Source organism: Suncus etruscus, chromosome 10 (genome assembly GCF_024139225.1).
Source record: "Suncus etruscus isolate mSunEtr1 chromosome 10, mSunEtr1.pri.cur, whole genome shotgun sequence".
Classification (NCBI taxonomy): Eukaryota; Metazoa; Chordata; class Mammalia; order Eulipotyphla; family Soricidae; genus Suncus; species Suncus etruscus.
The window spans coordinates 11,560,934-11,588,409 of record NC_064857.1 but is presented as its reverse complement, the minus strand read 5'-3'; the positions used below and the strand labels follow the sequence as shown (position 1 = coordinate 11,588,409).

The window sequence follows — 27,476 nt, the reverse complement described above, 5'->3', positions numbered from 1 at the left end:
TTCACCCAAGAAATGTTTTAAATAGTTTTTTTTTTTTTTGGTAATGGCTTTAGTTCTGGCTTTTGGAATTTCTTTCTGGAAAAAAGTTCAAATACAGGAAGCATTCTCCAACAAATATATTTGTATTTAGAAGAAAAAAAAAGAAACAAAAAATGACTCTACAAATCTAAGATTGTCTAGAAATTAAAAAAAATATTTGATATTAAGGAACCCATGTCGTCTAAAAAGTTGCATAGTCTCAAGGTCCCATATACTTGGCAATGTGTTCTTTCTTCTGCCATTGGGAAAGGTATTCTCTGCTCCTGCTTAAACTGTGATGAGCCAAGTACAGTAGGTGTTACCTAGAAAAAACATTATTTTTTATTTAGTTGGAGATATGTAGGAGAGAGAATGTATGTGTGTGAACTTAATATATCTTTCTTCCTTTGATTATATGGGTGATAAAAATACCCTCAACCACAAGAATAAATTTAGGAGAAGGTAATTTCTTCTGTGATAAGCTAGTTGCTGGAGTAGACCATACCATTTGCTGAGAAGTGGCATATTAGGAATCTGAAAAGTGTTGTGAGTATAGGTTTGCAGTTGTGTGCTTATGTTTTATGCTTGTATGTGAGGTGCCTGGCCTTTCTTGATGGAGATTTTTGTTTACTTATTTGTTTGTTTTATTTTTGGCTTATATTCAGTGGTGCACAGGGTTTACTTCTGGTCTTGCACTCAAGGATTATTGCTGGTGGACTCAGGGTACTATATGGGTTTTTGGGGATTAAACAAGGTATCTAACCTGGTTTGGCTGCAAGATAAATGCCCAACCTGCCATACCATCTCTTTGGCCTCTTGATGGGGATTTTCTTGTAAGTTTTCATGGTGGAAATTTCTGTGTCATCCAATAGAGTATCTGCTAGTCACATGTGGTTATTTAGCGTGTGTGAAAGCATAGACAGTGTACTTCATAAACCTGTGTTTTTAATACTGTTTACTTTTAGTTAGTTAAAATTTGAATACATGTATGTATCAGTGTTGAATATACTGGACAGTGCATTCAGTATATTCTGGCAAGAAGGGTATAATATTTTTGTTAGGTTTTCCCCAGAGTATTCAGTTCTAAATCTAGGACTTAATTTCTATAGTGTGTGGAAGAATTTTGGTAATAACTGTAATATGGTATACAGGATAAAGTCTACATATTTAAAAAAGATTACTGCTATCTTTCAACACCAACTTGCCTCCTAAGAAGTTTGAGTAGATCTTAAAAAGTGAAAACGTACCTGTCATATCGAAGAAATAATGAGGATAATATCTGTGCATCATAAAAAACAATTGCTACGGGCTCGGAGAGATAGCACAGCGGCGCTTGCCTTGCAAGCAGCCGATCCAGGACCAAAGGTGGTTGGTTCGAATCCCGGTGTCCCATGTGGTCCCCTGTGAGCTATTTCTGCCAGTGTAGCATATGAAAAAGTTTCTATAAGATGATTCTTGGAATTGTATATAAAAGTGTTTCCTTAGGATTGTTCTGTGACTATTGCCCCACCTAGCCCTTCCAGGTGGGGCGCTGTGGAGTTGGGAATAAATAGCTTGAGGGACAGGAGAGAGGGGCCTTCTGTGAAAGCTGCTGGCTGCAGGAGGATTCTCTGGCTCTCCTTGCCCGATCTTTTAAACCCTATCCTTCTTGTCTGTGTGGATTATTATTTGCTGCGGATAAATATTACCAAGGTCTTCCCCCGAAAGGGGACAAGGGGATGGGAAGTAATTTCTCATTCTGGGGACTATTCTTGGATTCACAAATACCCAGCAAAGTTAACAGCGAAGATACATTGCATGCCAGGAGCTATTTCTGAGCAGACAGCCAGGAGTAACCCCTGAGCACCACTGGGTGTGGCCCCAAAACAAAAACAAAACAAAAAACCAAAACAAAACAAAAAAATTGCTACAAAGACAATTTTTCATTTTCATTTTCAGTACCAGGGACTGAATTCTTCACATAGTTAAGGCTTGTATTTTACCACACTGATATATATATATATACATATATATATATATTGATATATATATCAACCCTTCACAGACAATTTGAAGCTTTATTATTAGAGAAATCTGTATAAAATGATGTACTTTTCATTGATAAGTTATACTCTTCTATATGTTTAGGCAAATAATGCATATGATTTTAACATTTCAGATTTGGCATGATCTTGAACCATATCCTTCGATTTTATCAACTTCTGAGAAAACTTGTCAAGCTGAACAAGCATGGTATAGTTGTAATTTGAAAGGACTTGAGTCAAAATCTTTTGCTACTTTCAACTATGTGTCTATCTTGAGTAAATTATCTACCCTTCCCAAATTTCACTTTCACATCTCTAGTAGAGTCTAATAAAACATTTTTATGTGTTGTGTCGGTGCCATATACTGCAGAGCTTACTTTTAGATCTGTGCTTAGGGATTGTTCGTGGTAATTCTTGGAGGGTCATTTATGGTATCAAAGATTGGCCATGTACAAGGCAAAAACTTTAACCACTATACAATATCTTAGACCAAAAATTTATCATAAGTAGTTGAGGTATTGGTTTTGGAGAGACAGTACATCAGATAGGGCAATTTACCAGTATGCGGCCAATCCCCGGCATTTCATATGGTCCCCCAAGTACTGCCAGGAGTAACTCCTGAGTGTAGGGTCAGAAGTAGCCCCTAACTATTACCTGTTGTGTTCCCAAAACTAAAGAAAAAGAAAAGTTGAGGTATTATTAATGGGTTAAAATGATTAAGTGAGGCATTTTAAGTAATTAGAATAATAACCATAGTACTTTATTTTTATTTATTTATTTATTCATTTATTTTTTTAATGATAATATTTTAAATGCTTACAGGATTTTGGGTATAGTTCAAGGCACTTAATATTCATAGATTAGTGTAGGTTCTTACTGGTTATGAAGATGATATTGTTGTTCCTTTTATTTAGATGTGAAAATTAAAGGGATGGAGAGATGCATGGTCCCACACATGGCACTCGGTGGCTGTTTTAATATTTTTATTATTATAATTGCCATTCTAGTGGTTTCTAGTAATCTAAGACCCATAAATACAGAGACAGCTAGTCAGATCGCACATTAAAAATGCTACTAATTTATATTTTTGTAGTTCAATCTGATTCACTTGTCAAGTTTACGTCATTTGAACTCCACTTACTATTATGTCTCCTCCTCTTATAAACTGGAGTCTGGGCTGGATTAATAGTATATCACAAAGATAGATGATATCACAGATGGCGTCTGTAATAAGCCAGTAGTGCACATTGTCTGGCGTTTGATATGGAAAGACGAGGCGCAGTGGTATTATCCAGCAGTTCCAGTTATAGGCTATGGTGACAAATAAGAGCCATAGGAGATAGACTCGATCTAGGAAAACAGCAACCGAAGTAATCCAAGTGACATATAACAATCCTTTAATCTTTTGCTTAACTTGGTGAAGCTGGGGGTACTACCATTAGGAAGGAATCAATTGACCTTTTGAGATTTACTGAAACATTTAGCACATATTTGCCTAGCAAATACAAGCAAAGAGCAATATCAGTTCTGACCCTGGAGAGTGTCCTTCCTTATGACTCTCAGGAAGTGGCTGCAATGTGTCTTTTACCAATGGTAACTTCTATTTAAATAAGGAAAGGAGAAATCAAAGAAAAACCAGTGGCTTCCTAATAAGACGACTATAATTGATTCTGAAGCATCATTCAGAGTTGGTGGAAAGAAAGCCTCATTGTATTTGAATTAAAATGCTTTAATATAGAGGACAGAGACAACCCACTGAGGCATGTTCCTTCATACAATGTTTTCCTTTGCCCCAGCTAGACTGTCAAAATTGTGGAAGAGACCAGATACTTCATGATGATATTTACTTCTTTGAGAAAAAGTGAATTTTTATGCACATGCTGACTGCTTTGGGTCTTCCTTTTTTAAGAGTTGTTGGGGGCAGAACAGAACCTGAATTGTCTTTTAATCAAGGCAGACCTATTTTATCCACCCCCCCTTTTTAACCAAAGAGGGTTCCACAATGAATAGAAGCTTTGTTTTGTAGATAGATTCAGAATAAACTAGGAATATTGGAAACCATCTGTGACTTTTGATTCGTAATGCTAGTCATCTTTCCAGTGGGAGAGTTTACCCTTTGTTGGTACCTGTGTATGAATCTATGCTTCCTGGAAGTCTAATTTTCTTTAGATAGTCTGTTAGAGGCATCTTCCAAAATTCACAGCACAACAAATTATGGTAATGTTCTTCCTTTTGTTTGGCATTGCTTTCTTGTGTTCGTAACGCAGCTGTGGGTTTTGCTTATTATGAAGCAAAGAAAAGGATAAAACATTTTTCAAAGGTTAACTTAAATTAGCTTAATGAGCAAAAAGCTTAGACTTTTTAAAGCCAAATAATTCAAGAGTTTTCTCTTTCATTAAAGGCAGATGAGGCATTTTATGACATTTAAACAGTGACATTTGTAAAAAATATCCAGGTAATGAAAACATTGAGACTTGAAAATAAACATCAAATTTAAAGTTCGCTAATAGATTTTCCCCAAAGTGTTTTTAAGTGGAACATTTTATGTTTTATCTTTAAATTAATTTATTTTTGATTTAGGAACTATAATTTACAACCTTTCTCTCAATATTTTTAATCATCATTGCTCCAACTTCAAATGTACTCCCAGTGTCTGTTCCTCCGCCAATGTCCTAAGATCCTCTCTTACTTCTACCCAACCTCCTTGGCAAACTCATCTTTCTAAAACAATTAGTCTTGACTTTATTGGTGACTCAATGATTTTCACAAACATAACTGTCAATGAAATCTCTCCCTTTCTTTTCCTTTTTCCATATATTTTTTTAAATTCTCTACTTTCTTTCTATGTTTGAATAATTTCCCATTATGGCATCCTGAAACAAATGTATTATGATCGCTTATGTCAACTATGGAATTAATTTTCTTTTTATAAATTAAAAAATTTAGTCTAGAAAAATCTTGGAGGAAGAGATGTGCCTACTACAGAGGCAGGCTGGAGAAAGAGAAGGAAACTGGGATTATTTATTTATTTATTTATTTATTTATCTATCTATTTATTTATTTTTGGGCCACACCCGATGACGCTCAGGGGATACTCCTGGCTATGCGCTCAGAAATTGCTCCTGGCTTCTGGGACCACATGGGATGCCCGGGGATCAACAGCGGTCCAACCTGGATCAGTTGCATGCAGAGCGAACCCCTTACCACTGCGCCATTGCTCTGGCCCTGAAACTGGGCTTATTGATAAAGGGTAGAGGATACTGGTGAAAGGATAGTATTGGAACATTGTGTGCCTGAAACTCAATCACAAACATCTCAGTAACTTTGTAATTCAAAGTTATTCAATAATAATAATAATAATATATACATATATGTATATATGTGCAGCTGCACACACAGGCCACCCTACAACTATTGACAAACCAGTGGCCTAGCTTCACCACTTTTCCACTAATCTCTGCAGAAATGTCTAGTTGCCCCAAACTCCAGATATGAGGGCTTTGAGGCTGACATCTCTAGAGACAGTTTGGAGCCAGGACAGACCATGTGCCTCTGTCTATTCAGAAATTTTGGTAGTCACATCTATAACTACCGGTCACCATATTAGCTCATTGACCCATCTCCACAGATTCTTGACGTCCTGACCCACATGTAAGTGGTAGAGCAGCACCCCCAAAATTTTAATACTGATTTTACAGTAGGAATACATTAAATTAGAGATGATATGATTAAAGAAACCACATAAGCCCAACAAATAAAACCAAAAATGAAATGTTTAACTAGAAATAAACAGCTTACTCAACCTTCAGACAATGACATAATGAGCCCATAATATACTCTGAGATATTACAATTTTCACAAATTTTCTATGAATAAAATTCTTTTCAATAATTCTATGATCATTTAGTTGTCTTAGCTAATATTAAAGTAAATCATTCGTACCTGTCAAGGGCAGGCTTGTGGGGAGTTTAGGAACTGGGGACAATGGTGGAGGGAATGTTACATTGGTGGTGGGATTGGTGTTAGAATATTGAATGCCAGAAATAATTGTTTTATGAGCAACTCTGTAAACCAGGGTGTTTAAAATAGACATTTTATAAAAACTATATACATATATATATATATGCTATTTTTAACTATTACAGTTTCTAAGACTCACAGACAATACCTTATGTTACTTCCAGCCCACCATACCAACTCCCCAGGCCCCTCCCAATTCCCTCTTTCTTGACATTCCCATGACAGTAATCCAGGACCAAAGTTTGTCATCACTTGATATCTTTCATTCTCTTGTCTTGCCAACCTTTGTTTAAATCTGGCATCCCATATGATCCCCTGAGTCTGCCAGCAGTATTTCAGATTATTTTAAGGGATTGGAGAGATAGTAAAGCAGTTAGAGTATTTGCCTTGAACACAGCTCAACTATGTTCAATTCCTGGCATCCCATATGATTCCCCAAATCTGAAATAGTGATTCCTGAGTGCAGAACTAGAAGTAATCCCTGAGCACCACCAGGTGTATCCCCAAAACAAAAATAACAAAAAAGTCAAGCACCTAAACCACTCTACAAGCAATTCAGCTTCTCAGGAAAAAAAACCCCAAGTTTAATATACTCAGATTTTCAGCTAGAACAAGTCCTGTTGGATCACCATAGTCAGTCTTAAATTGGCACATTTTTCATAGTCTCAACTCCCATTTCTGTTTCTCTTATTTACTTTCTATTTTCCTGGACATTTTTTAAAAAATAACTTTTGTCTAAGTTATTGTCTTTATATTATTTTTTTTGGCAGACCAACCAACACATTTGCAAATTACAAGTCCTTTTATAACAAGTTCTTATTACAGTTTTTCTGAGTACTTTGCTTACCAGTTTGAGGGCTGGCTTCAGGTGAGGATATATCTCCTTCTGCCAATTTTCTCTTGTAGAGTGCTGTTCTTTGACGCATTCTTTTTACCAGATTGCGAAGCTGGACATCAGCATAATCATTTATAATGGTAGATTTACATGATTCACTTTTTGGACTGAATGAGAAAAAAAATGTCCACAAGGTCCAAAAAGATATATATACACAGAGATGGTATAAAGATTTTTTTCACTTTCCTTATATACACAATAGAATTAATTGCTCTATAGGAAATGAATGCACAAAGACCACATGATCATTCATGTCCATATTGGACCTTGACAGAAATTCTGTTTTGAATCTAAAAGCTCTAACTGGTTTGGCAGGCAGAATTCTGAGATGACATTATTGGTTTATATTTCATGTAGAATCCTGGAGACAATGATTATAGTGGATTTTAATTTTATGACTATTTTTTGTGACTTAGTTCTTTTTAAGATAAGGGTATTACATAGTGGCCCTGATAATTAAATGAGTTTTTAAAGAAAGAGTTCCATAGCTGGTAACAGCACAGAAACTCTGAACTTTAAACCCAAGTGGAATTGTCTCAGAAGATTCTGAGAAACAACTGCAACCAAAAGGAACTGAATTCTATAATAGGATTGAAATAAACTGGAAGTAAATTCTTTCCTGCCTTTACATGATCCCAGTGAGGGGCCAGAGAGTAGTACAGTAGTAGGAAGTTTGCTTTGCACATGGTCCAGCTGGTTTGATCCCTTGCATCCCATATAGTCTCCTAAGTCCTGGCAGAAGTAATTTCTGAGCATGGAATCAGAAGTAAACCATGAACACCAATGGGATGGCTCCAATACAAACCCAAATAAAACAAACAAACAAACAAACAAACAAAAAAAACCAAGTATTCAAGCAGGGTTGATACCTTGATTTCAGGAATCTCAAGCTTGGAGGCCTAGTCAAGTTTACGCAGACTTCTGATCTCTAGAATTGAGTTAATGAGTATTGTTCTGTCACTAAATCTGTGATAATTTGATATACAGCAGTAGAAATGAATATATCTAGTGTGCTTAGAGAAATTCTCTTCAAAGAAATAATACAAGCAGAATACATATGGTATAATGTGTATACATGAGATACTTCATAAAGATTTTGAGTTCCCTTATAGATTTTATTCAGAGTTCAAGATATTTACCTTTTTTCATTTTACAAACTGGGACCTATGGAATTCCAATTGCAGCTGGGAAATACTGTGAATTCTGTTTCAAAAGAACCCTGTATAACCCCCTTTTTATTCTATAAACCATCCACAGGTGTATAGGTGTATACATCTTCCTGAACAACTTGTGTTTTAATCTGTTTCCTTTTAATTTTCATATTATAAATTTATGCATTTTTAAAGTGTGAAAAGTCCTGCCTCAGTCTCACAGTGTTTCACATAAAGATAACTCTAAGCTTTCTCAAGAGTAGTCGGGATAGAAAAACTGAGTAAACAATATAGTAATGAAGGAATATAAGCCCACAAAAACTTAAAATCTTATTTTTAAAAATTGAAGTTTTGATATATATTTATTAACTCTTTTCTCCTTAAAATCTTGTTATTTTTAGTAGAAACTTATTCATACTTGAGTTATTGAATTTCTACTTTATGCACTGGGTATGTGAAGACAGGTTAGGCAGATACTAGTCTTATGGATGATGTTCATAATTTAATGGGGATCCAATAATGTAAATTAATGTTATTAATGATAAAAACAAAGATATGTACTGAATGCAATGGTAACACTAAACTTTGGTGATCCAAGGGGGTGCTTCATAGAGATAGCCCAAGTTTCTTTTGCTTTGTTTTTTTGGGGGGGGGGTCAAAACCAAGACACTCAGGATTTACTCATGGTTCTGTGCTCAGAGATCACTGCTGGTGGGCTCAGGGTACCATATGGGGTACGGGGGATTGAATCTCTGTTGGATGTATGCAAGGCAAGTAACCTACCCAGCATTATTATATCTTAAGCCTAGAGATAACATCTCTGATAAGACCAGAGAAAATTCAGTAAGGGATCAGAGTAACTGACAGAAATGAAGGCCATCTAAACCTTCATAATAATATATTCAAAATGTGGGCAAATACTTTTCAACAAATTTTTGATGTAATTGGAACAGAGCATCATAGGCATTCAATTGGTGTCATGAGTAGTAGTATTAGGTTTGGAAAATCATGTGGGTTCAGATTCTGAGAGTTTCTATATGATCTGCAAGTGAGTTTGGTCATCAAACAATAGGATAATGAGACCAAATACATAATATTAGATACGTGAAATGTGTGTGTGAGCAGATGAAATTTTGGAAAATTAGGAATCTTGGGAGACTAAAATGTACATGGTAAATGGATGGAATTGATGGAAAAATTTACTAGGTTATAGTAGAAGTAGTAAGGAAGAAGAGAAGACTAAGAAAGACTAAGAAGAAGACTAAGAGAAGACTAAGAAAGACAGAAGACTAAAGAATCATCAAAGGAATAGAACTTTCTAGATTATTTTGGACAAAGTCAAGCAATTTAATAAACTCTTTCTTGAACTGGATGCTACTTCAAGAAATTGTTTTAGGAAACTACTCTTGTTATAAGATGGCATTCATTTAAGTAAGGTTTTAGAAAGGAGATATCTGTGAATAGTAGATAAATGGAAAAAATAAGAGTTTTACACTTCGTGTTCATTCAAGATGTTTGTAGTATCTTTGTGATAAGACTTTGCTTACATATAGTAGGTTTTACATGCACAAGACATAAACTGTACTAATTAAGCTGCATTACCATATCTGAAACTCATTTAAAACAGTAGAATAATAATCATTTACAAAATTTATTTTATTTCAGTCCTGAATATAGGCCAAAATTGCATTTGGGACAATAAAAATCTTAGCATGGAAGGAGATGCTTCATGGTAATCAAAGTTTTTGTTTTGCTTTTTTTTTGGGGGGGGGCAGGTTGGGAGACAAATTCTTGGTGCTTGGAAATTACACATGATTCGGCACTCAGGGATGGCTCCTGGAAGGACTTAAGACCATGTGTAGTTCTGGGATAGGACATAGATCAGTTGTATACAATGGAAAAAAAAATGACCTAGCTGCTGCATATACTGTAGGCCACAATGTAGGCTTTTCTTTTGTACAGTTACAGAGAAATGGAAGATGAAAGGGAAAACCTTGTGGTTTATAGGTATATCAGGAATATCAGTCTTTTTTTTTTTTTTTTGGTTTTTTTTTTTTTTTGGGTCACACCCGGCGGTGCTCAGGGGTTACTCCTGGCTGTCTGCTCAGAAATAGCTCCTGGCAGGCACGGAGGACCATATGGGACACCGGGATTCGAACCAACCACCTTTGGTCCTGGATCGGCTGCTTGCAAGGCAAACGCCGCTGTGCTATCTCTCCGGGCCCAGGAATATCAGTCTTAAGAAAGAATATTTGTATGTGTGATATGGACCTTCAAATTAATTATTTTGTAACTCTATGTGTTTCTTAAAATTCTTGGAAGATTATCAAGTATCCTCAGGAGCACATATTATTCATTTTAGGATTATTTTTTAGTATAACCAGTTTTATTTGCTGCTTTTTAGAATACAACACTGTATCAAATATCTTAGCATAGGGTTATAGTTCACCTGCACTTTGACTTAAAATATAGCCAGTTGATAGTTAAAGGCACTCAAAGAATTATAAGCAAAATACGAAAGCTGCTGCCTATGTTTTAGAAAAAAACTGAAAAAAGAAAGAAGTTGAAGGAGAGTGTCAAGTGAAAAATTCTAAGTCATTGTAACTTTGGTTTGAAATTTTGTTAGTGTATTGTATTTTACTATAAATCAGGATTATCTCGAGCTTCAAAATGTGATCGTTTTGGCAAGAGAGTGTTTTCAGATGAAATATTTAAGATGAGATTATATTAGAGCAAGACTGGCTTTTAAACCAGTGCTAGGTAGCTTTCTAAGAGTCACTAAAAATATAAGTGATGTAAGGAGAATAACATAAAAAGGCAGAAGTTTGAGTAATGTATCTACAAGCTGTGCTACAGTAAGTGTTATTGGCAGGTATCAGAATCTAGGAGAGAGATATGAAAAATAATCTCCAGAGACTTCAGAAGAACAAATATCATTTTTGGGCTTTTAGGCTCAAGTATTATAAGGGAATAAATTTCTATTGCTTAAAATCACTGTTTACAAAATTATTCATAATTATAATAATACAAAAATAAGTAAGATGGTATATTTTACCACTAAGATGCTATAGAAGGTATGCTAAATATATAAATGCATTTAATTTAGTTCAATTTGAGGTTGAATGAAGAATCAAGGTATTTTAAAATACATTCAATGCATGGAGTACAAATTAGAGCCAGTAATGAGCAGGGAAGACTGAACTAGAGATGTGAGTTGGACTCACCTATCTAAAGGGGAAATGAAAAGGAGACCATTGTTGATATTACTGGTACAAGTGTGCGTAGCACATGAAAAGATGGGAAGGTCACAAAATTTGAATTTGCTGACATTTAAGGAGCAACATAAGAAAGGGAATTGAAAAGAAACAATTGGAGAAGTAGACATGAGAACAGACAAATGTCACATAAACCAGGGAAGCTAAAAAATTGGAAGTCAGTGTAAGATGACATCCAGCTATTAAACCAAAGCAAAGGTCAACTACCTCTTTCCTTAAACCTCTTCCTTTGATACGGAAAAGCTCATCTCAATAGTTACTTTTTTTCCCTACCTACCCCTCCTGGTGAATTTGTTTTGGTTTAATTAAGAAAGGTCAGTTTTTGGCTTGGTGTGCAGGCAGAGAGACCATGAGGTGAAAAGCCACAGACCCCATGATTCTTTCCTGGCTGGCTTGGATTATTAATCCTTCACCTCTACTCTGCTTCCTCAGACCCGCCTGTGTGGGAATCAGAAACATGGCATGTGGGGTGATCTCACAATGTGGAGATTTATTTTACAGGTTATCATTATCTAATGCTACATATAAAGGGATTAGGATGAAGATAGTGGAGGACTTTGATAGTTATAATTGTGCTGATAATCTTTATGAAAATATATTGGAGAGATATGTAAAATTATTGATATTTTCTATCCATTTGTCTTAAGATTTTTTTTTTAATTTTGGGGTTATAATTTGTAGTTTTCAGGGCTTATTCCTGGCATTGCTCTCTTGGCAGGCTTGGAGGACCATAGAAAATTCTGGGATGGAACCTGGGTTGGCTGTATGCTGTCATTTGTAGGTATTACAATTAAGTGTACTACAACTCTGTCACTGAATAATTTTTTTATAAAGCATTTATAATTATATTTATTTATTTAAAATATATGGAACTTCTATTTTTATTCCTCAAATCCATTTAAAAGTAGTATCTATTTCTTTCAATACAATTTTCATAAGAATATTTTGATATTTGTAAAGTATACCTTCTAGATTCTATTTATTTATTTATTTATTTATTTATTTATTTTTTATTTTTATGTTTTGGATCACACATGGTTACATTCAGGGCTTTCTCTTGGCTTGTGGATCACACCTGATTTTCTTTCTTTCTTTCTTTGTTTTTTGGGCCACACCCGGTGATGCTCAGGGGTTACTCCTGGCTATTCACTCAGAAATTGCTACTGGTTTGGGGGACCATATGGGACACCAGGGATCGAATCATGATTTGTCTTAGGCTAGCACAGGCAAGGTGTATATTTTTATTTAAAGAACTTAAAATTGTCTATAAGTGAAGTCGTGACTTGGGAAGGGGAAAACATTTAAATTTGTGGAACATTAAAGCTAAGGAACACAATTAATGCAAATTAAATAATTTGAGTCCTTTTTAAAAATTGTTGGAAGGCAAATTTATTAAAATGGAATGATCCATACTCAAATTCAATTTTCTTGTATAAACATAAAGCTTACATTTTCCCAGAGGAGAAAAATATGAGAAACTATAGGAGAACATTGAATTTTTCAAGTGAGAATTTGAAAGACCAAGAATGCCATATGGCACTATATTATAAATTTTCAAGGCCATTTGGAGAGGCAAGTCACTCTCCTGATGAACATTGTCATCACATTTTATGGTCAAAATTACTTCGCCTGTCTTGTGCAAATAATTTGTATAGTTTGTCACATACTGTATTACACTGACTGCTCAATTCAAATAGCCTACTTTCTAAGGGGCATAATGCACATTGTGGGAAAACTTACTCATAAATCATGCCTATATGGTTGAAGGAGCTCACCATTGAATCTATTTGTAGTCAGTACAGAACTTGGATGTGCATCACAGATTTTTATGTAAATCAGGGATACTGATAGTCAAATAAATTAGCATTTGCAACTTGATTTCTCCTAGTGAAAATGACAGAATCATATTATAGCCCATAAGCAAAATGCAAAAGTAATGTACAAGTGATTATAGTTTTAAAATATTGCAAACATCCTATGGTTGTGTTCCTTTCAGTTTGGTATTAGAGGGAGAAAAAAAAAAGCAATTTTAGGATGAACTTTATATGATTTTTTCACCCAGAAATTTATGTTTGGCTTTCTAGGAAGCAGCTGAAATAAGAAAATTTTGAAAAATTTAAGTGACTAAAAATATTATTGTTTCGGTCTGTCACCTGGAATGTCAGATTCTTAACTTTGTATTTGGGTAATAAGGTGCATGCATTATGCTCATGAGTGTTATATATATTCTTATTTGCTTATATTCCGAGGAAGTTAAAAATTTGTAGGACTAGAATATATAACTTATATATATTTTTAAAATGAGTGATAAAAGTACTGAATTCCAAATTTAACACTCTTCAGTTAGGGATAATAAAACGGTGGTGAGAAGCTTCACAGTAAATTCACTTTGGCAGGTGGTGAAGATTTTTTCAAACAGTTTATTGTTTTTAAACCAACCATCTAGAGGTGCTACATTCTCTCCAATAAAGTGCCTATTATAAATGATGAGTAATAGTGTTGGAAAGGCTGCAGAACTGTGGAAATAACAGTTATTTGGGATTTGATCTCTTTGAATTTTTTCGATGATAGTAACTGCCTGTTATTGCATGCAGTCCACTTGATGTATGACTAACTCATAATTGTGTAGAATATAAAGAATAAATAAATGATAGTTTAAGAGACTTTTTGAGAAGTTTTAAAATTTAGTTTTTAAAATATTAGGCAGAAAATAGGGATATTTTTGAATGCCCTTCTCCCATTTCTTTGGCATTAACAACCTGCACTAGAATTAAGCAGCTGTTATAATTGATAAATGATGTGTGTTTTATTATTAATTGAAAATTAAAGTTTACATTATCACTGGATCTTGGTGCGATATATATAGGTGGGTTTTCACAACGATATTGTGCTATCAACTACCATTTTAATATGGTATATTGCTGTATTTTACAATGAATAATTTGTTGTCCTAAAAGTCCTATGTTCCACCTTCACATTACTACCCTCTTTTTCTGAAACTGGGCAGCTATTGACCTTTTTACACTCACTTTCCAGAATGACACATTCTTGGAATCATACAATGCACTGTCTTTTCACAGTTACTTATGTTTTTGTTTATTTTTTTTGGGCCACACCCTGTGATGCTCAGGGGTTATTCTTGGCTCTGCGCTCAGAAATCTCTCCTGGCTTGGTGGACCACATGGGAGCCGTAGGATCGAACCACTGTCTGTCCTAGGTTAGCGCAGGCAAGGCAAACGCCTTATAGCTTGCGCCACTGCTCCGGCCCCTCACACTTACTTAATATATTTAACAAATTGTATTAAATTTTTCTCTATTTTGTGGCATAATGTTTTTTCTGTTTTATTGCTGACAGATATTACATTCTATGAATACAATCTTTTATCCATTCATCTATTGAAAGTCTGTACCTTTTTTATTTACCCAAGATACTTTTCATGTTGCATGAGTATAAAAACTTTCTTTTAATTTTTGTATTGCTTGTTAAAATATAAAGGCAATTTGAATGACCAAAACTTAGGTCAACATGGGTCAATTTGAAATGCTGTTGAGTCTCTTTATGGTAATACTAAAGCCAGTTTCTTTCTTTTTTATTTTTTTATAAATCCTTATTTAAGCACCATAAATTACAAATATGCTTGTAGTTGGATATTAGTTATAAAAAAGAACACAACTCCCTATACCAAAGCAACCTTCCCACACCAGTGTTCACCAGTTCCCTCCTTCCCCATCCCCTGCCTGTGTTGGAAACAGGCATTCTATTTCTCTCACTCACTACCATTGTCATGATAGTTGTTAGTGTAGTTGTTTTCTATTTTTTATTGCATGCCTACTTGCATCTAACCTGAGAAAGATTTTATTTGGATTGGAAAAATGTCCACATACTCTTTTGTCATTTTTTATAGTTTGAAAAGATCTCCATATATTAAAGATTTACTTAATTGTCTTACAATGTTTGAAATTGATTTGGTTTGTAATTCCATTTCCCTGAAATCTATTTGACTTCTTTGTCTGATATGAGGACTGAAATTCTGTTCCATTTTGAGAAGTAGTTTATAACCTAATGAAAATTTTTGAATAAGTTTATATTTTCTTAAGATTAATGATGTCAACTTCAATTTCCTTTAGTAGTTTGCACTTTATTTTCTAAAAAATTCTTACATTAAAAACAGGCCAATTAATATTTCACAAATATTTAAATAATTTCTACATAACATCTACAGACTGATCTTGATTTCCTAGCCTTATTGTAGGCAGCTTTTCCATTCACATTTCATCTTGGCCAGAATAAGAAAACAAAACAAAATACACCTGTATCTATTGTTTGGTAAAGAAGAGAAGATGGAAGGTGGGGCAGAGGCATTGAGAAATAAAAGGAAACTGAGAAGTTTCAGATTATTCTACAATAATAAAATTCACAGAGTGCACACACCTTCATTTCTCTTTTTTTAAATAATTTTCTTCTTTCCCTTAGACAGTGGTTTCCTTTGATCTTTTCATTTTTGCAATTATTTTACAACTGAAGAGGCTAAGGAAATTGCTTGCAGGACACTAGAGGGCAGTGTAAGTGCATTTCTATAAGAGTAAACAGAGCTCAAAGTCAGTTCTGAGAAGTTCAAATTTTGTTGCTATTGAGAATTACTGTACCTCATTCTCTTGACTTAATCTATGATTGTTTCATCATTCCACGACTCAAGAGGAATGAATTCTGGAAAGATCATTGCAAACTACAAGGGAGTTTTTTTGTTCCGCATCAAACCTCATATTGGTCATATTTATTTATTAATTCATGTGCAATTTTCCACAGAGAAAGAAAAAAATATCTAAACAGTAGATGTATGAGGCTTTAAAATATTTAAAATATAAGATTTTAAAAATATTTGTATTTTTTTTAATTTTATACAATATTTAAAAGTCTATAATATGGAAAAATGCTTTATAGAAATCAATATTTCTCCTTGTTTCTATCAGTTTTGGGTTTTTTTGTTTGCTTGTTTTGGAAGGGTATACATAGTGATGCTCAGAGGTCACTTTTGGCTCTGTATTCAAGATCCATTCCTGGCGGTGCTTGGGGCCATATGGAATGACTGGTGTAGAGTCTGTGTGGATGGAAGAACAGTCTTACCTATTGTACAATGGCTCCAGCCCATTATGCTTAAGATGGTGATAGAATGTAACAATGCATAAGAGAAGCCAAAATCTTGGCAAAAATGCATTTCTGGAGCCACTGGTAATTGCTGGTTGAAAAGAACAATTTAAATAATTGAAAAACAGACTGTTTGGGGCTGTCTTGGTGGCAAATTCTGCCTCCTGTAGTCTCTTATCAACCAAGGTCTTGTGACTTTTGCATTTCCTTCCAGGCATTGCTCTGAAGATCTTTCCGCCCTGGATTTAAAATCACATCATTGACTACTCTACTGTAGTAATGGCAGGATCTCAACTGGATCTAAGCATGCATTTCCTCACAGGTTAGTTCTGAAATTTTTCTCTTATATAACAGTGGTCTTAAGCAATACAAAATTGAATTCCTTAGATCTACCTTGATCTCCCACTAGATTACCTTTAACATTGTGATTTAACAAAATTTGTCAACATCTACTTTTTAGGGAACCATCCTTATAAGTAAACAACAGGGTCAGAGTTATGTAAGTCTTTCATTTAGCTTCATGGGCAACTAGGACCTAGAAATGTGATTTTAGCAGTTACACTCAAGAACATATTATGGAAAAAAAGACAACTTTGAAATTAATTTAAACTAGTTCTGTATCTAAGACTTAAAGCTATAGATTGGTAATAGCCTCTTTCTCACACACACTTTTCCAAAAAGCATCTTGGAAGAAAGAAATTGTCTAGGAATTCTAATTATCTGCTTAGTCCTTTGCCAATATTTTACAGGGACTAGAATTCTCACATGCAATTCTGTCAGTAAGTAGAAAGCTTTTATTTTTAGACAGTTAAACAAGGAAAATAAGATTTTCCCAAGATCTTTGTTTTAAGTTTTGTGCAGTCTTTTACTGTCTTGACCTAGAGGTTAGTAAGGTATTGGATTTTCCAGAATGAAAGTACTTCAAGTGTCAATAACAATGAAAGGTGGTTTCGTGGGCAGATGGGGCTTTCAATGATTTCCAGGTTCTCATCCAAGGAACTGACAAATAAGGCAATGACAACAGGAACTTTGCTACAGTTCTTTAAAAATAGGAAGATTATTTGGTTGGGTCCAATTTAATCATGAGAACCCTTCAAATCATAAACCCTCTCTACTTCTTTAGTTTCAGGCTGAAGCTATTCTACTGACTAAAACAAAAACAAAGGCAAAAAAGGTCACATCCTAATATGGAGGACATTGTTAGGATAATATTCAACATGAACATATGAGAATTAAGAGAGAAGTTTTCTGAGCTTTTGGGTTGGAGCTGCATCTATTTTAGATATTGGTGTGGGAGATTTGCCTGAAGTGGACAATAATATTATATCTTGCTGGGCTGTTAAATTTGCATTTGCCCCAGTGCTTGGATTTGATCCAAAAAATGTAAGCACAGTGGTCCAAGGATCAGTGATTGAATCAGATACTGACCTAGAGAAACTAAGACAGAAACTTCTTATTAGTCATGATTAACTAGTGGCCAATTATTGATGAAGAAAAATTCGTGACTCCAGAACATATCTTATTGAAACACTACACTGAAGATAAACTAACTATAGTGATTTAATTATTGGTTACACAAATTTCCTACCAATAATCAGAATGTGAAGTTCCTTAAAAATCTCTCCTTAGAAAGTAGGAAAGGAATGACTTCTTTTCAGATCCAATTAAAGCCAAATAGTTGATCTAAGAAGCAGAAGATGGTAATGGAGTTAAAAATTGCTAAGATTGGTAAGGAAGGGCAACTGGGCAAGTAATTCCTCCAAGATTAATAGCTGAATGAGTCATATTTAATTTTATGTAAACCATATGTTACATTTCCAGTTCCTTTCAAAACCCATGTTGCTACTCTTTAAGCAAAATATTCATTACTTTAAAAAATTCTCTGATTCTAAGTTTAAAACTATGTAAGTAAATGCATTGCTCATTACTCATTGCTCATTACTGTAGGAAAAATATTATCCAGGGCTCCAAGTAGGTAAAAGTGCAATAGTCTTGAGAACTCCCTCATATGGTCATCATTTGTATTTTATTCTTGGAGGAAGCAAAATATTTCACCAATTAGAATGGTGCTTTTGGTAAGTGGGCGAGTGCCTAGTGAGGTTCAGGGTTAAACCACAATTTTTCTTTCATTTAAATCTTAAATCATGTCTTAGATTCTAGAGGTGCATATCTAGTGCAATCACGCTGATTACAATGCTTTCTCAAATCCTGGCTATCACATGGGTCATTTGAATGATTATAGCTGAAACTAAGAATTACAGAGAAGAGACAGAATGCAGAACCTCTACTTCTGATACTTGTGGAATCAATAAAGACATGGAGGCTAAATTTTGTTCTTCACCCCAAATAGCTTAAAGGCATATTAGATTGTGAATTTGCTATGAGATATTGAAAAAGAAATATGGCATTTATTTTGTGATAAAGTAGCCTGAAACCAAATGTATTCATGAAAGAAGACATGTTTGTTTATTTAAGAGGAATTAATTTGACAATTTAAAAATTTTAGAATAAAGTTACAAGGAGCTAGAGTAATAGTTTAACAGGCAGGAAGGGCATTTATCTTCTATGTGGCCAATCTAGATTATATCCCAGCATCCATTAATAGTTACTTCTAAGTATTATGATTATCCTATCATTGGTTGTGGCCCCAAACCAAAATCTAAACCCCCACAAAAGAAACCACAAATTTATGGGACAATCATCTTTAAACTAAAGTATGTAATTTGGGAACCGGGTTCAACACTCAATTATCTAACACTTTTTTTTTTTAGGTGTGCTATATGCCAGAGGATCTTCTGGGCATTAGAAATCAATAGTATAATGACATGTTTCCCTCAAGTGAAATATTTTGTAGCAGGAAAAGAAGGAATACATATTGAAAAGAAAATTGAATCTGATGATAAATGCAGTCAAGACAACAAATCCAAATACGGGAGATGGACAATGATAGAGGATAATATTATTTATTGAGTACTCAGACAAGCCCCTGCAATCAAGTGTCATTTAGGCAACCACTTTGAAAGAACTGAAAAAATTATGTAGCTATCTGGAGAAATACTCTTCTTGAGTGACTGGGCCAGATTGAGCATAAAAGAGGAGTGAGGACCAAAGTTAGACCAAGTCAGAAACAGGACAAATTGGGGAGTCAGATGTATGCCAAGTGAAGACAAGACCTCAACTTTTACTCTCATGATACTGATGATATTGGCTTCCACACTGGAGAATTGGAAGAGACATAAAGGAGAGACTTGCATTTCAATACAGCAGATTGAACTGTTGATCATAGATGAAAGTGGGCCAAGTAGAAGCCAAGGATGTTAGGAAATTATTGCAATAATATGGAAAATATGCTAGCTGAAGGTAGTAACAGAGGGAGTGCTGCTTTGATAAGATTCTTAAAATACTCCTAAGGAAAGACAAGCTTCAATTTAAATGACATAAATTAAAACTTGCCAATGTTTTTTAAAAGGGAACTTGCCAATTCACTGAATCTATCCAATTGCTTGTACTGTAGCAAGGCCATGGGAGAGTGAAAGTAACTGATAATGGAGGTGAGAAGTCCTAATTGGAACAGATTTAGAAGTGAGAGAAATTGAGTTGGTTTTGGGCTTTGTATTAAACTCCATAGGGGAGGAATTTATGATGCAATTGATAACCCAAGCCAGACTTTTGGGAAAAACACAATTTGCAAATATAAATTGGGGGTCATCGATGTGTGAGTGTGTTAGTATTACTTAAATAAAAGACCTGAGAGGATCATTTACTAAGAAAATTTAGGTAGATATCTACACTCCAAATAATGCTTTGTATTTCACATAAAGGAGAGAGATGTTTTTTAAAAAATATTGTGGAGATGGTGAGACCTACACACATATAGATAATTGGGGTTAAACTACTAAAATTTCACAAAATTTTAAGTCAATGATAATTTGACAGAATATTTTTTGAAGAAGTATATGTTGGCCCAGAGAGATAGAGAGGTGCTGTTTTGCACACAGTTGACCTGGGTTCAATCCTTGTCATCGTATATGGTCCCCTAAGCTCACCAGGAGAGATCCCTGAGCAAGGAGTCAACTCTGAGCACTTCTGAGTGTGACAGAAAATATTATTTTAGAGTATATAAATTTAATATTATCATCAGAAAAAACTCTACGTTTTAAAATTTACATGAAACAGATAAGTCCTAAAATTGTAAAATTGAGTAAGAGTTAGAAGATTTAGGAAATGTTTTTTTTTTTTGTTGTTGTTGTTTTATGTTTTTGGGTCACACTTGGTGACTCTCAGGGATCACTCCTGGCTATGAGTGCAGAAATTGCTCCTAGCTTGGGGGACCTGATGGGATGGATGCTGGGGGATCGAACCACGTTCCATCCTGGGTCAGCTGCATGCAAGGCAAATGTTCTAATACTGCGCCATTGCTCTGGCCCCAAAGAAATCTTTTTTTTTTTTTTTTTTTTTTAATATTTCAACCATTCTTATCACTTTTAAACATACACCATGACTCACAAAGCGGGCCTTAAAAAGTAATTAACTTGCTAAAATTTTATTTATTCAAAATAATAATTTAATTTTCGAAAGGACTTTTATATATTTAAGGTAATATTCATGTTTTTTTCTGCATCTTATGGAAAAGCTAAATAGGCTTATAAAGGTTTAAAAGTGTGTTTTACCCAAGAAAGGAAACATTGGTTTTATGTTTGAAAATATTATTAAAAATGTCTAAAATTTCTTAGTAAGCTAGGAGTAAACAAATCTTTTAAAATCTAGCAGAGGGGAAGTAAATACGGTACTCAATACCAATTACATTCATAATTTCTTGGACTTGGCAGACTATCGTTGCCATTTCCCCTTTAAGCTCACCATGGTGTCACTGAAGTCACTCTCAGAGAGTTTACAGAGCTGGTTGGTATTGGTTGACCCTTTTGTTTGTTTTCTTATTTTCACTCCTTGAACTTGGTGAGCTTCAACAAGTCTAATTATAAAGTCATTGTGTTTGTCATGCTCCTGCTGTGCTGAAAGTTATTTTTGTTGTTGCTCCTGAAAGTTATTTTTTAAGTTGTATCTGATGAACTAAGTTGGGGATTGCTCTTTTTCTTACTGCCTGTCTTCACTCTCTAAATTGTTGTCAAGTAGAGTTTAAGATAATATGGAGCTGGGACAATTGATATGATGGAGTTCAGACATGGAGGCTGTTAGAACCTAATCGGAAATGGAAGGGAATCTACTTCTTGTTCTAAAAAGGGCTCATCAGTGCCAGTTGGGTTGATTAATTCCACCTGGAAGGCTGGGGGAGCAAGAGAGGACCAAGCCATGTGGAGCTGTACCCTAGGATATGGAAGAGGTCAGGTGTGGAGCCTCTGCATAGTAACTTTTTATTTAAAATTTACACTTGATTTGCATCTTCCTGATCATTAGTAATAGCAAACATTTTTTCGTGTGCCTTTTGGCCATTTGTATTTCTTCTTTGACAAAGTGCCTGTTCATTTCTTCTCCCCACTTTTTGATGGGATTAGATGTTTTTTTTTTTTTTTTGTAAAGAAAAAAAAGTTCCGTCAGTGCCTTGTATATTTGGGAGATTAGCCCCTTATCTGATGGGTATTGGGTGAATAGTTTCCCCCACTCAGTGGGTGGCTCTTGTATTCTGGGCACTATTTCCTTTGAGGTTCAGAAGCTTCTCTGCTTAATATATTCCCATCTATTTATCTCTGCTTCCACTTGTTTGGAGAGTGTTGTTTTCTCCTTAAAGATACCTTTAGTCTCAATGCCATGGAGTGTTTTATCTACCTATTGTTCTTTATAACTTATGGTTTCACATTTGATATCAAGGTCTTAAACCATTTGGATTTTACCTTGGTACATGTTGTTAGCTGGGAATCTGAGTTTGCTTTTTTGCAAGTGGCTAACCAGTTATGCCAACACCACTTGTTGAAGAGGCTTTCCTTGCTAAATTTAAGATTTCTTGCTCCTTCATCAAAAATTAGGTGATTGTATGTCTGGGAAACATTTTCTGAGTTTTCAAGCCTATTCCACTGATCTGAGGGTCTGTCTTTATACCAATACCGTGTTGTTTTGATAACTATTGCTTGGTGATACAGTTTAAACTTGGGGAAAATAATGCCTCCCATATTCCTTTCTCCAATTATTGCTTTAGCTATTCTAGGGTGTTTTATTTTCCAAATGAATTTCAGAAGTGTTTGATTCACTTCTTTGAAGAATGTCATGGGTATCTTTAGAGGGATTGCATTAAATTTGCACAATGCTTTGGGGATTATTGCTATGTTAATGATGTTAGTTCTGCCAATCCATTAGAGAGAGAGTGAGAGAGAGAAAAAGAGAGAGAGAAAGAGAGAGAGCAAATTGTCTGCCCTAGATAAAGGCAGGAGTGGGCAGGAGGGAAAATAGGAAACATAGATGATGGAAAGGTATGAAATGGTGCACTGGGGAAGGGTGGTGTACACTGTATGATTGAAATTCAAAAATGAACAATTTTGTAACCATGGTGCTTAAATAAAAAGATGTAAAAGCATAAAATGAAAGAAAGGGAAAAAAGAATTTTATCTTCAGACTAATTGAATGACATAGATAATTTCTTTTGCATTCTTTCATTTTTTTCTCTCACCATTTTCCCTCTTTCTCTCTAATGTCTATTCTCTTTTATTCCCACCAGTTTTAAATTTCTTTCCTTTTATCATCATTTAGAGCTAGGGTAATCTACTGTTTATCTATGAGAGAAAATTTACTTTTGTGTTATTCTTTGGAATTCTAATTTTATAGTAGAGTCTTCAATATGTCCTTGTATCTATTTAGTTTAAGTGCCAGTTTTGTCTCACCGATGACACTTTAACTTGAATCTAGAACGAAAGCATTCTAGAATAAAAAGAGTTCTTGAATAAACACCAGATTTTTAAACATTCTAACAAAATCTTTGCCAGCTTAGGCATGTATTTAGAAGTAGACTTTATATTTTATCTAGTCTTTTTAATTACATAATTATCAATGAGGTTTCTACAAACACTGAGTCTACCACATTGCTAGAAACAGAAGTTCATAATCATTATTAGAAATGAATTGCCAATCTGTTGTCAAAAAATGCAATGTCTAATTATAAAGGTATTGCTTTCCATAAAAGACACTTATAATTTAGGGATGAACACAAAAATCACCTTATTTTATTATGTACCCAACAAAATTGGAAAATGTGCAGTTGACTATTTTTATATGCTTATAAGCTATCAAAATATAAATTGTAATTTATATTTGCAAAAGTGAAAGTTGACATTCCTTTCTATTTGAACTAAAATGTCCTATGGATATTAAAGCATTTTTTCTGCAGTTATTTTTGCTTTTTCTATCTGCAAGACAATAAACATCAGTGTTTTTGAGTGCTGATCAGATTTTGAATTCTATTATGCTCTCCTAGTCCCTGCTGTGAAATGATTGCCTATTTTAAAACCACCCAAATAGAGACTGATTGCTATTATGAACAAAGGAGACTATTCATAGAAATAACCTTCTTTCTTAGCATTATGAGTAGCAATGCTGATGAGAAGTCATATACCATATACTATAAAAATAAATCTTTTAATGCATCTTAGTCATGGGCACTGAACATTTCACATGCTTTGCTTGTTCATCATTTAACCACTTAACCTATCAACCATTCATCTCTGTCTCTTCTTTCAGACATAGATAGTTGATGTTTCTAAGCAAAAATATCTTTTTTTTGCTTGCTATTCATTAGTGTCCATCAAAATCTACTTTTTTATGAAAAAGATAAGAATGTGCTGAGTTGGAATGCCAGAAATAGGCTATTTTTCTTGTTAATGGACAAATGGTATCAATGGGTCTTTCCAAAGGTGAACCCATGCCTTTCAGAAGTGAAATGATTTGTCTGACAAGATAATGAATTCTTTGCTTTTCTTGGGGGAAGACTTACTAAAAGACTTTTTTCCCCTCTAACTAGAAAACATAAAATGTTTTGAAATGATTTAAAAATAAGGAATAAAGGGAGAAAACTGTTTAATACAAATAAGTTTAAGTTGGAACTGTGAACACAAAATACTTTTAGATCTTGAAAAAAATATAACATTATTCTAAAATATATATTAATGTAGCTGGAAAATTAATTTTAGACTGCATTTGGATTCTTAAAGTTTGTATAAAACCCATACCTTATGAAACTCCCATGTGTTTCAAACATCCTATAGTTATAATAATAATGTTTATTTTACTCATCTTGTTGTACTTTCTATAAAAATTAAATAAACAGTGACATAAATATATATTCAAATTAATTTTTACTAAATAATATTTGAGACAAAAAGAAAGATATATTATAAATAGGATATCCAACTTTACAAATAGTTAACAGTCTTTCTATTCTGTGACAAGATGAATACCATGTCAAGATGGTAGATCAGAGGCAATTTATGCTTTGTTCTAGAGCAAAACTTGAATTGAGGGGCCAGAATTGTAGGTCAATGAGCTGAGTGTATGTCTTGCTTGTCAATAGCTTGGGTTTGATTCCAGGAACTGCATAGTCTCCCAAGCACAGATGGAAGTTATTCCAGACACTAAGCTCGGAGAAGATACCGAATACCATTGGATATAGCCCACAAGCCAGAACAAGCACACAAACCTCTCCTAAAAGAAATGAATTAATTTACACAGAAAATGGTCTGAAATTTCAATGAACATAACTTCCCAGCAAAGGGCTAAAAGAGGACCATTCATTCAGATTTAGACATTCAAATACCCTGATCAAGAAAGAGATACTATTGTGGTTGAAACAGCTAAAGATGGAAGTCCTCTAAAGGAAGCAATTTTGCCCTGAGGAACAAGGGGGCTAATCTTGCATCCTAAGTTTGCATGCAACCTTAAAGTCCTGTACTTAGTCCTCAATAATATCAAACACATTAACTATCGGATATAAACACGGTCAGAATTGCTGAAAGGTATTGTTTAGACGGGTTATCAGGCCATACTGGATTTCATTTTCTCCTATAAAAGATCCCAAGGATAATTACCTAAGGAGAAAACCACCACCAATCCTTAACTAATAACTGAACTGACTAGAATGAAGAAAAAAAAATTAACTTTCAAGCTTCCTAGTAAACAAAGAAAACTGGCCCTACCAGCTTGCATTTAACTATTGGTTGGTCCAAAGAGCTAGTACTGCAGGTAGGGTGCTTATCTTGCAAGTGGCCAACTCTGGCTCAATCACTGGCATCTCATATGGTCCCTCGATTTCTACCAGGAGTGATTCTTAAATACAGAGCTGAGAAGGAGTAATCCCTGAACACTGTTGGGTGTGGGCAACGGAACAAAATAAAGAAGCAACAAACAAAACTGCTACCAAGTAAGTCCATTCAAACAGAGAGACAGCACCCCAAAGACCTTCTTAAACAAAACTACTTCGTAATGGATCGCCACTGCCTGTTGTGCTTCTATTGTTGCTCTGACCTGCTAGCTTTTACACTTCACCAAATTTGGAGGGCACTGCTATGGGTTCTCTAGTGGCTGCCTCAGTCTCAGCGACCATACCATGTCACATTAGTGGCAGCTATGTATTCATAGTCTCCTAGCTTACTTATCCTGACACCACAGCTGACACTATGATATTTGGGACAAGAGGATCAAGAAAACATATACATACTGTTAATATAATCATTGTTACCAAGCTAGGTCAAGAACTTTGGCCTGTGAATCTATATCTCGGTGACTCACATTGTACTTGGGGTCAAAAATTCCAAGTTATTTCCCAGGTCTGCCCCAAATTGATACACACATTTAGTACAAGGTACATACAGCAGTGAATCTATACTTGAATTTGGAATTACCTCTGGGGCCTCAAGGTCTGACAAAGAATTGAAGAAATGGAAAGCTTCCCATTTCTGTAAGGTCAACATTAGTCTGATATCAAAATAAGAGAGACACCTTGAACAACCAGACAAGAAGAAAAAGAATGAGGAATAAAAGAACAATATCCCTGATAAACATTGCAGCAAAAACCGTGAATAAGATTTTCAGTGATATCTTAAAAGAATTGTACATTTTAGTTAGGCGATTTTCTTTTACCAGTGGGTAGATCAGAAAATCAACAAGGAAACTAGACATTAAATGATAAGTGTATCAATAGAATTTTCTATCCCTAAAAAGCTTAATTCACATTTTTCTCAAGTGCACATAGCTACAACTATTTTTTTTCTTTTTTAAAGTAAAACCAGATTTTACTTTGGAGGCTATAAAGGGAAAGAGAGAATGAGAGAGAAAGCAAGTGAGTGAGCGAGAGAAAATATGAACTTCTTCAAAGGCAGAGAGGGCTTCAGTAGACATGGCAGCATGAAAGTATGAAAGCATGAAAATACACAACTCAAGAGTCTAGATGAAGATGACATGTACTTGGGAAACACATGTAGACACATGGGCCTAGGGAGCAAATGTGCCTTTCTTCAAATCACTATGTCATGATGCTAGAAAAATAAATGCAAAAGAAAAGGCTGGGAAATCTTGAAATAGACAAAAATCAAACAACAAGCTGCAGCATAATTGTTATGTCAATAAAGAATTTGGAAATAAAAGAATTAAAACAATTCTTGGAAAGAAATAAACTGAAGATATAATCTATTAAAACAGAAAGGTCAAAACTAAAATAGTACTGAAGGAATGAAAGAAATATAATATTTCATCAGAAGAACAGGGTAAATGGATCATTAAACAAAGAATTGATTTAAAAAATAGAAAATCCAATAAATAGGATCAGAAATAAAGAAAAAGTTATGCAGATAGCACAAAAATCCAAAAGGTCAAAGATTAACACAAATTATATTTTTTGTGAGTTGGAGAATTTAGAAATATATCCCCAGACTAAAAGAAGAAATAATTAAAAAACTTAACAGTCATCAACATATTAATGAGTGAGAGAAATAGAATGCCTGTCTCGAATAC

The 27,476-nt window shown here is 34.5% G+C and overlaps 1 protein-coding gene across 1 annotated transcript in view; it reads right to left on the bottom strand.

Moving 5' to 3' along the window:
• CNGB3 (cyclic nucleotide gated channel subunit beta 3) overlaps window positions 1-27,476 on the bottom strand; it is a 152,201-nt gene that overhangs the window by 98,532 nt on the left and 26,193 nt on the right. Inside the window, exons 5-7 of the mRNA XM_049782420.1 lie at window positions 6,910-7,064; window positions 4,169-4,321; window positions 3,184-3,392 (exon numbers count right to left, since the gene is read on the bottom strand). Coding sequence (XP_049638377.1) covers window positions 3,184-3,392; window positions 4,169-4,321; window positions 6,910-7,064 — 517 coding nt within the window. The remainder of the gene's footprint in view (window positions 1-3,183; window positions 3,393-4,168; window positions 4,322-6,909; window positions 7,065-27,476) is intronic.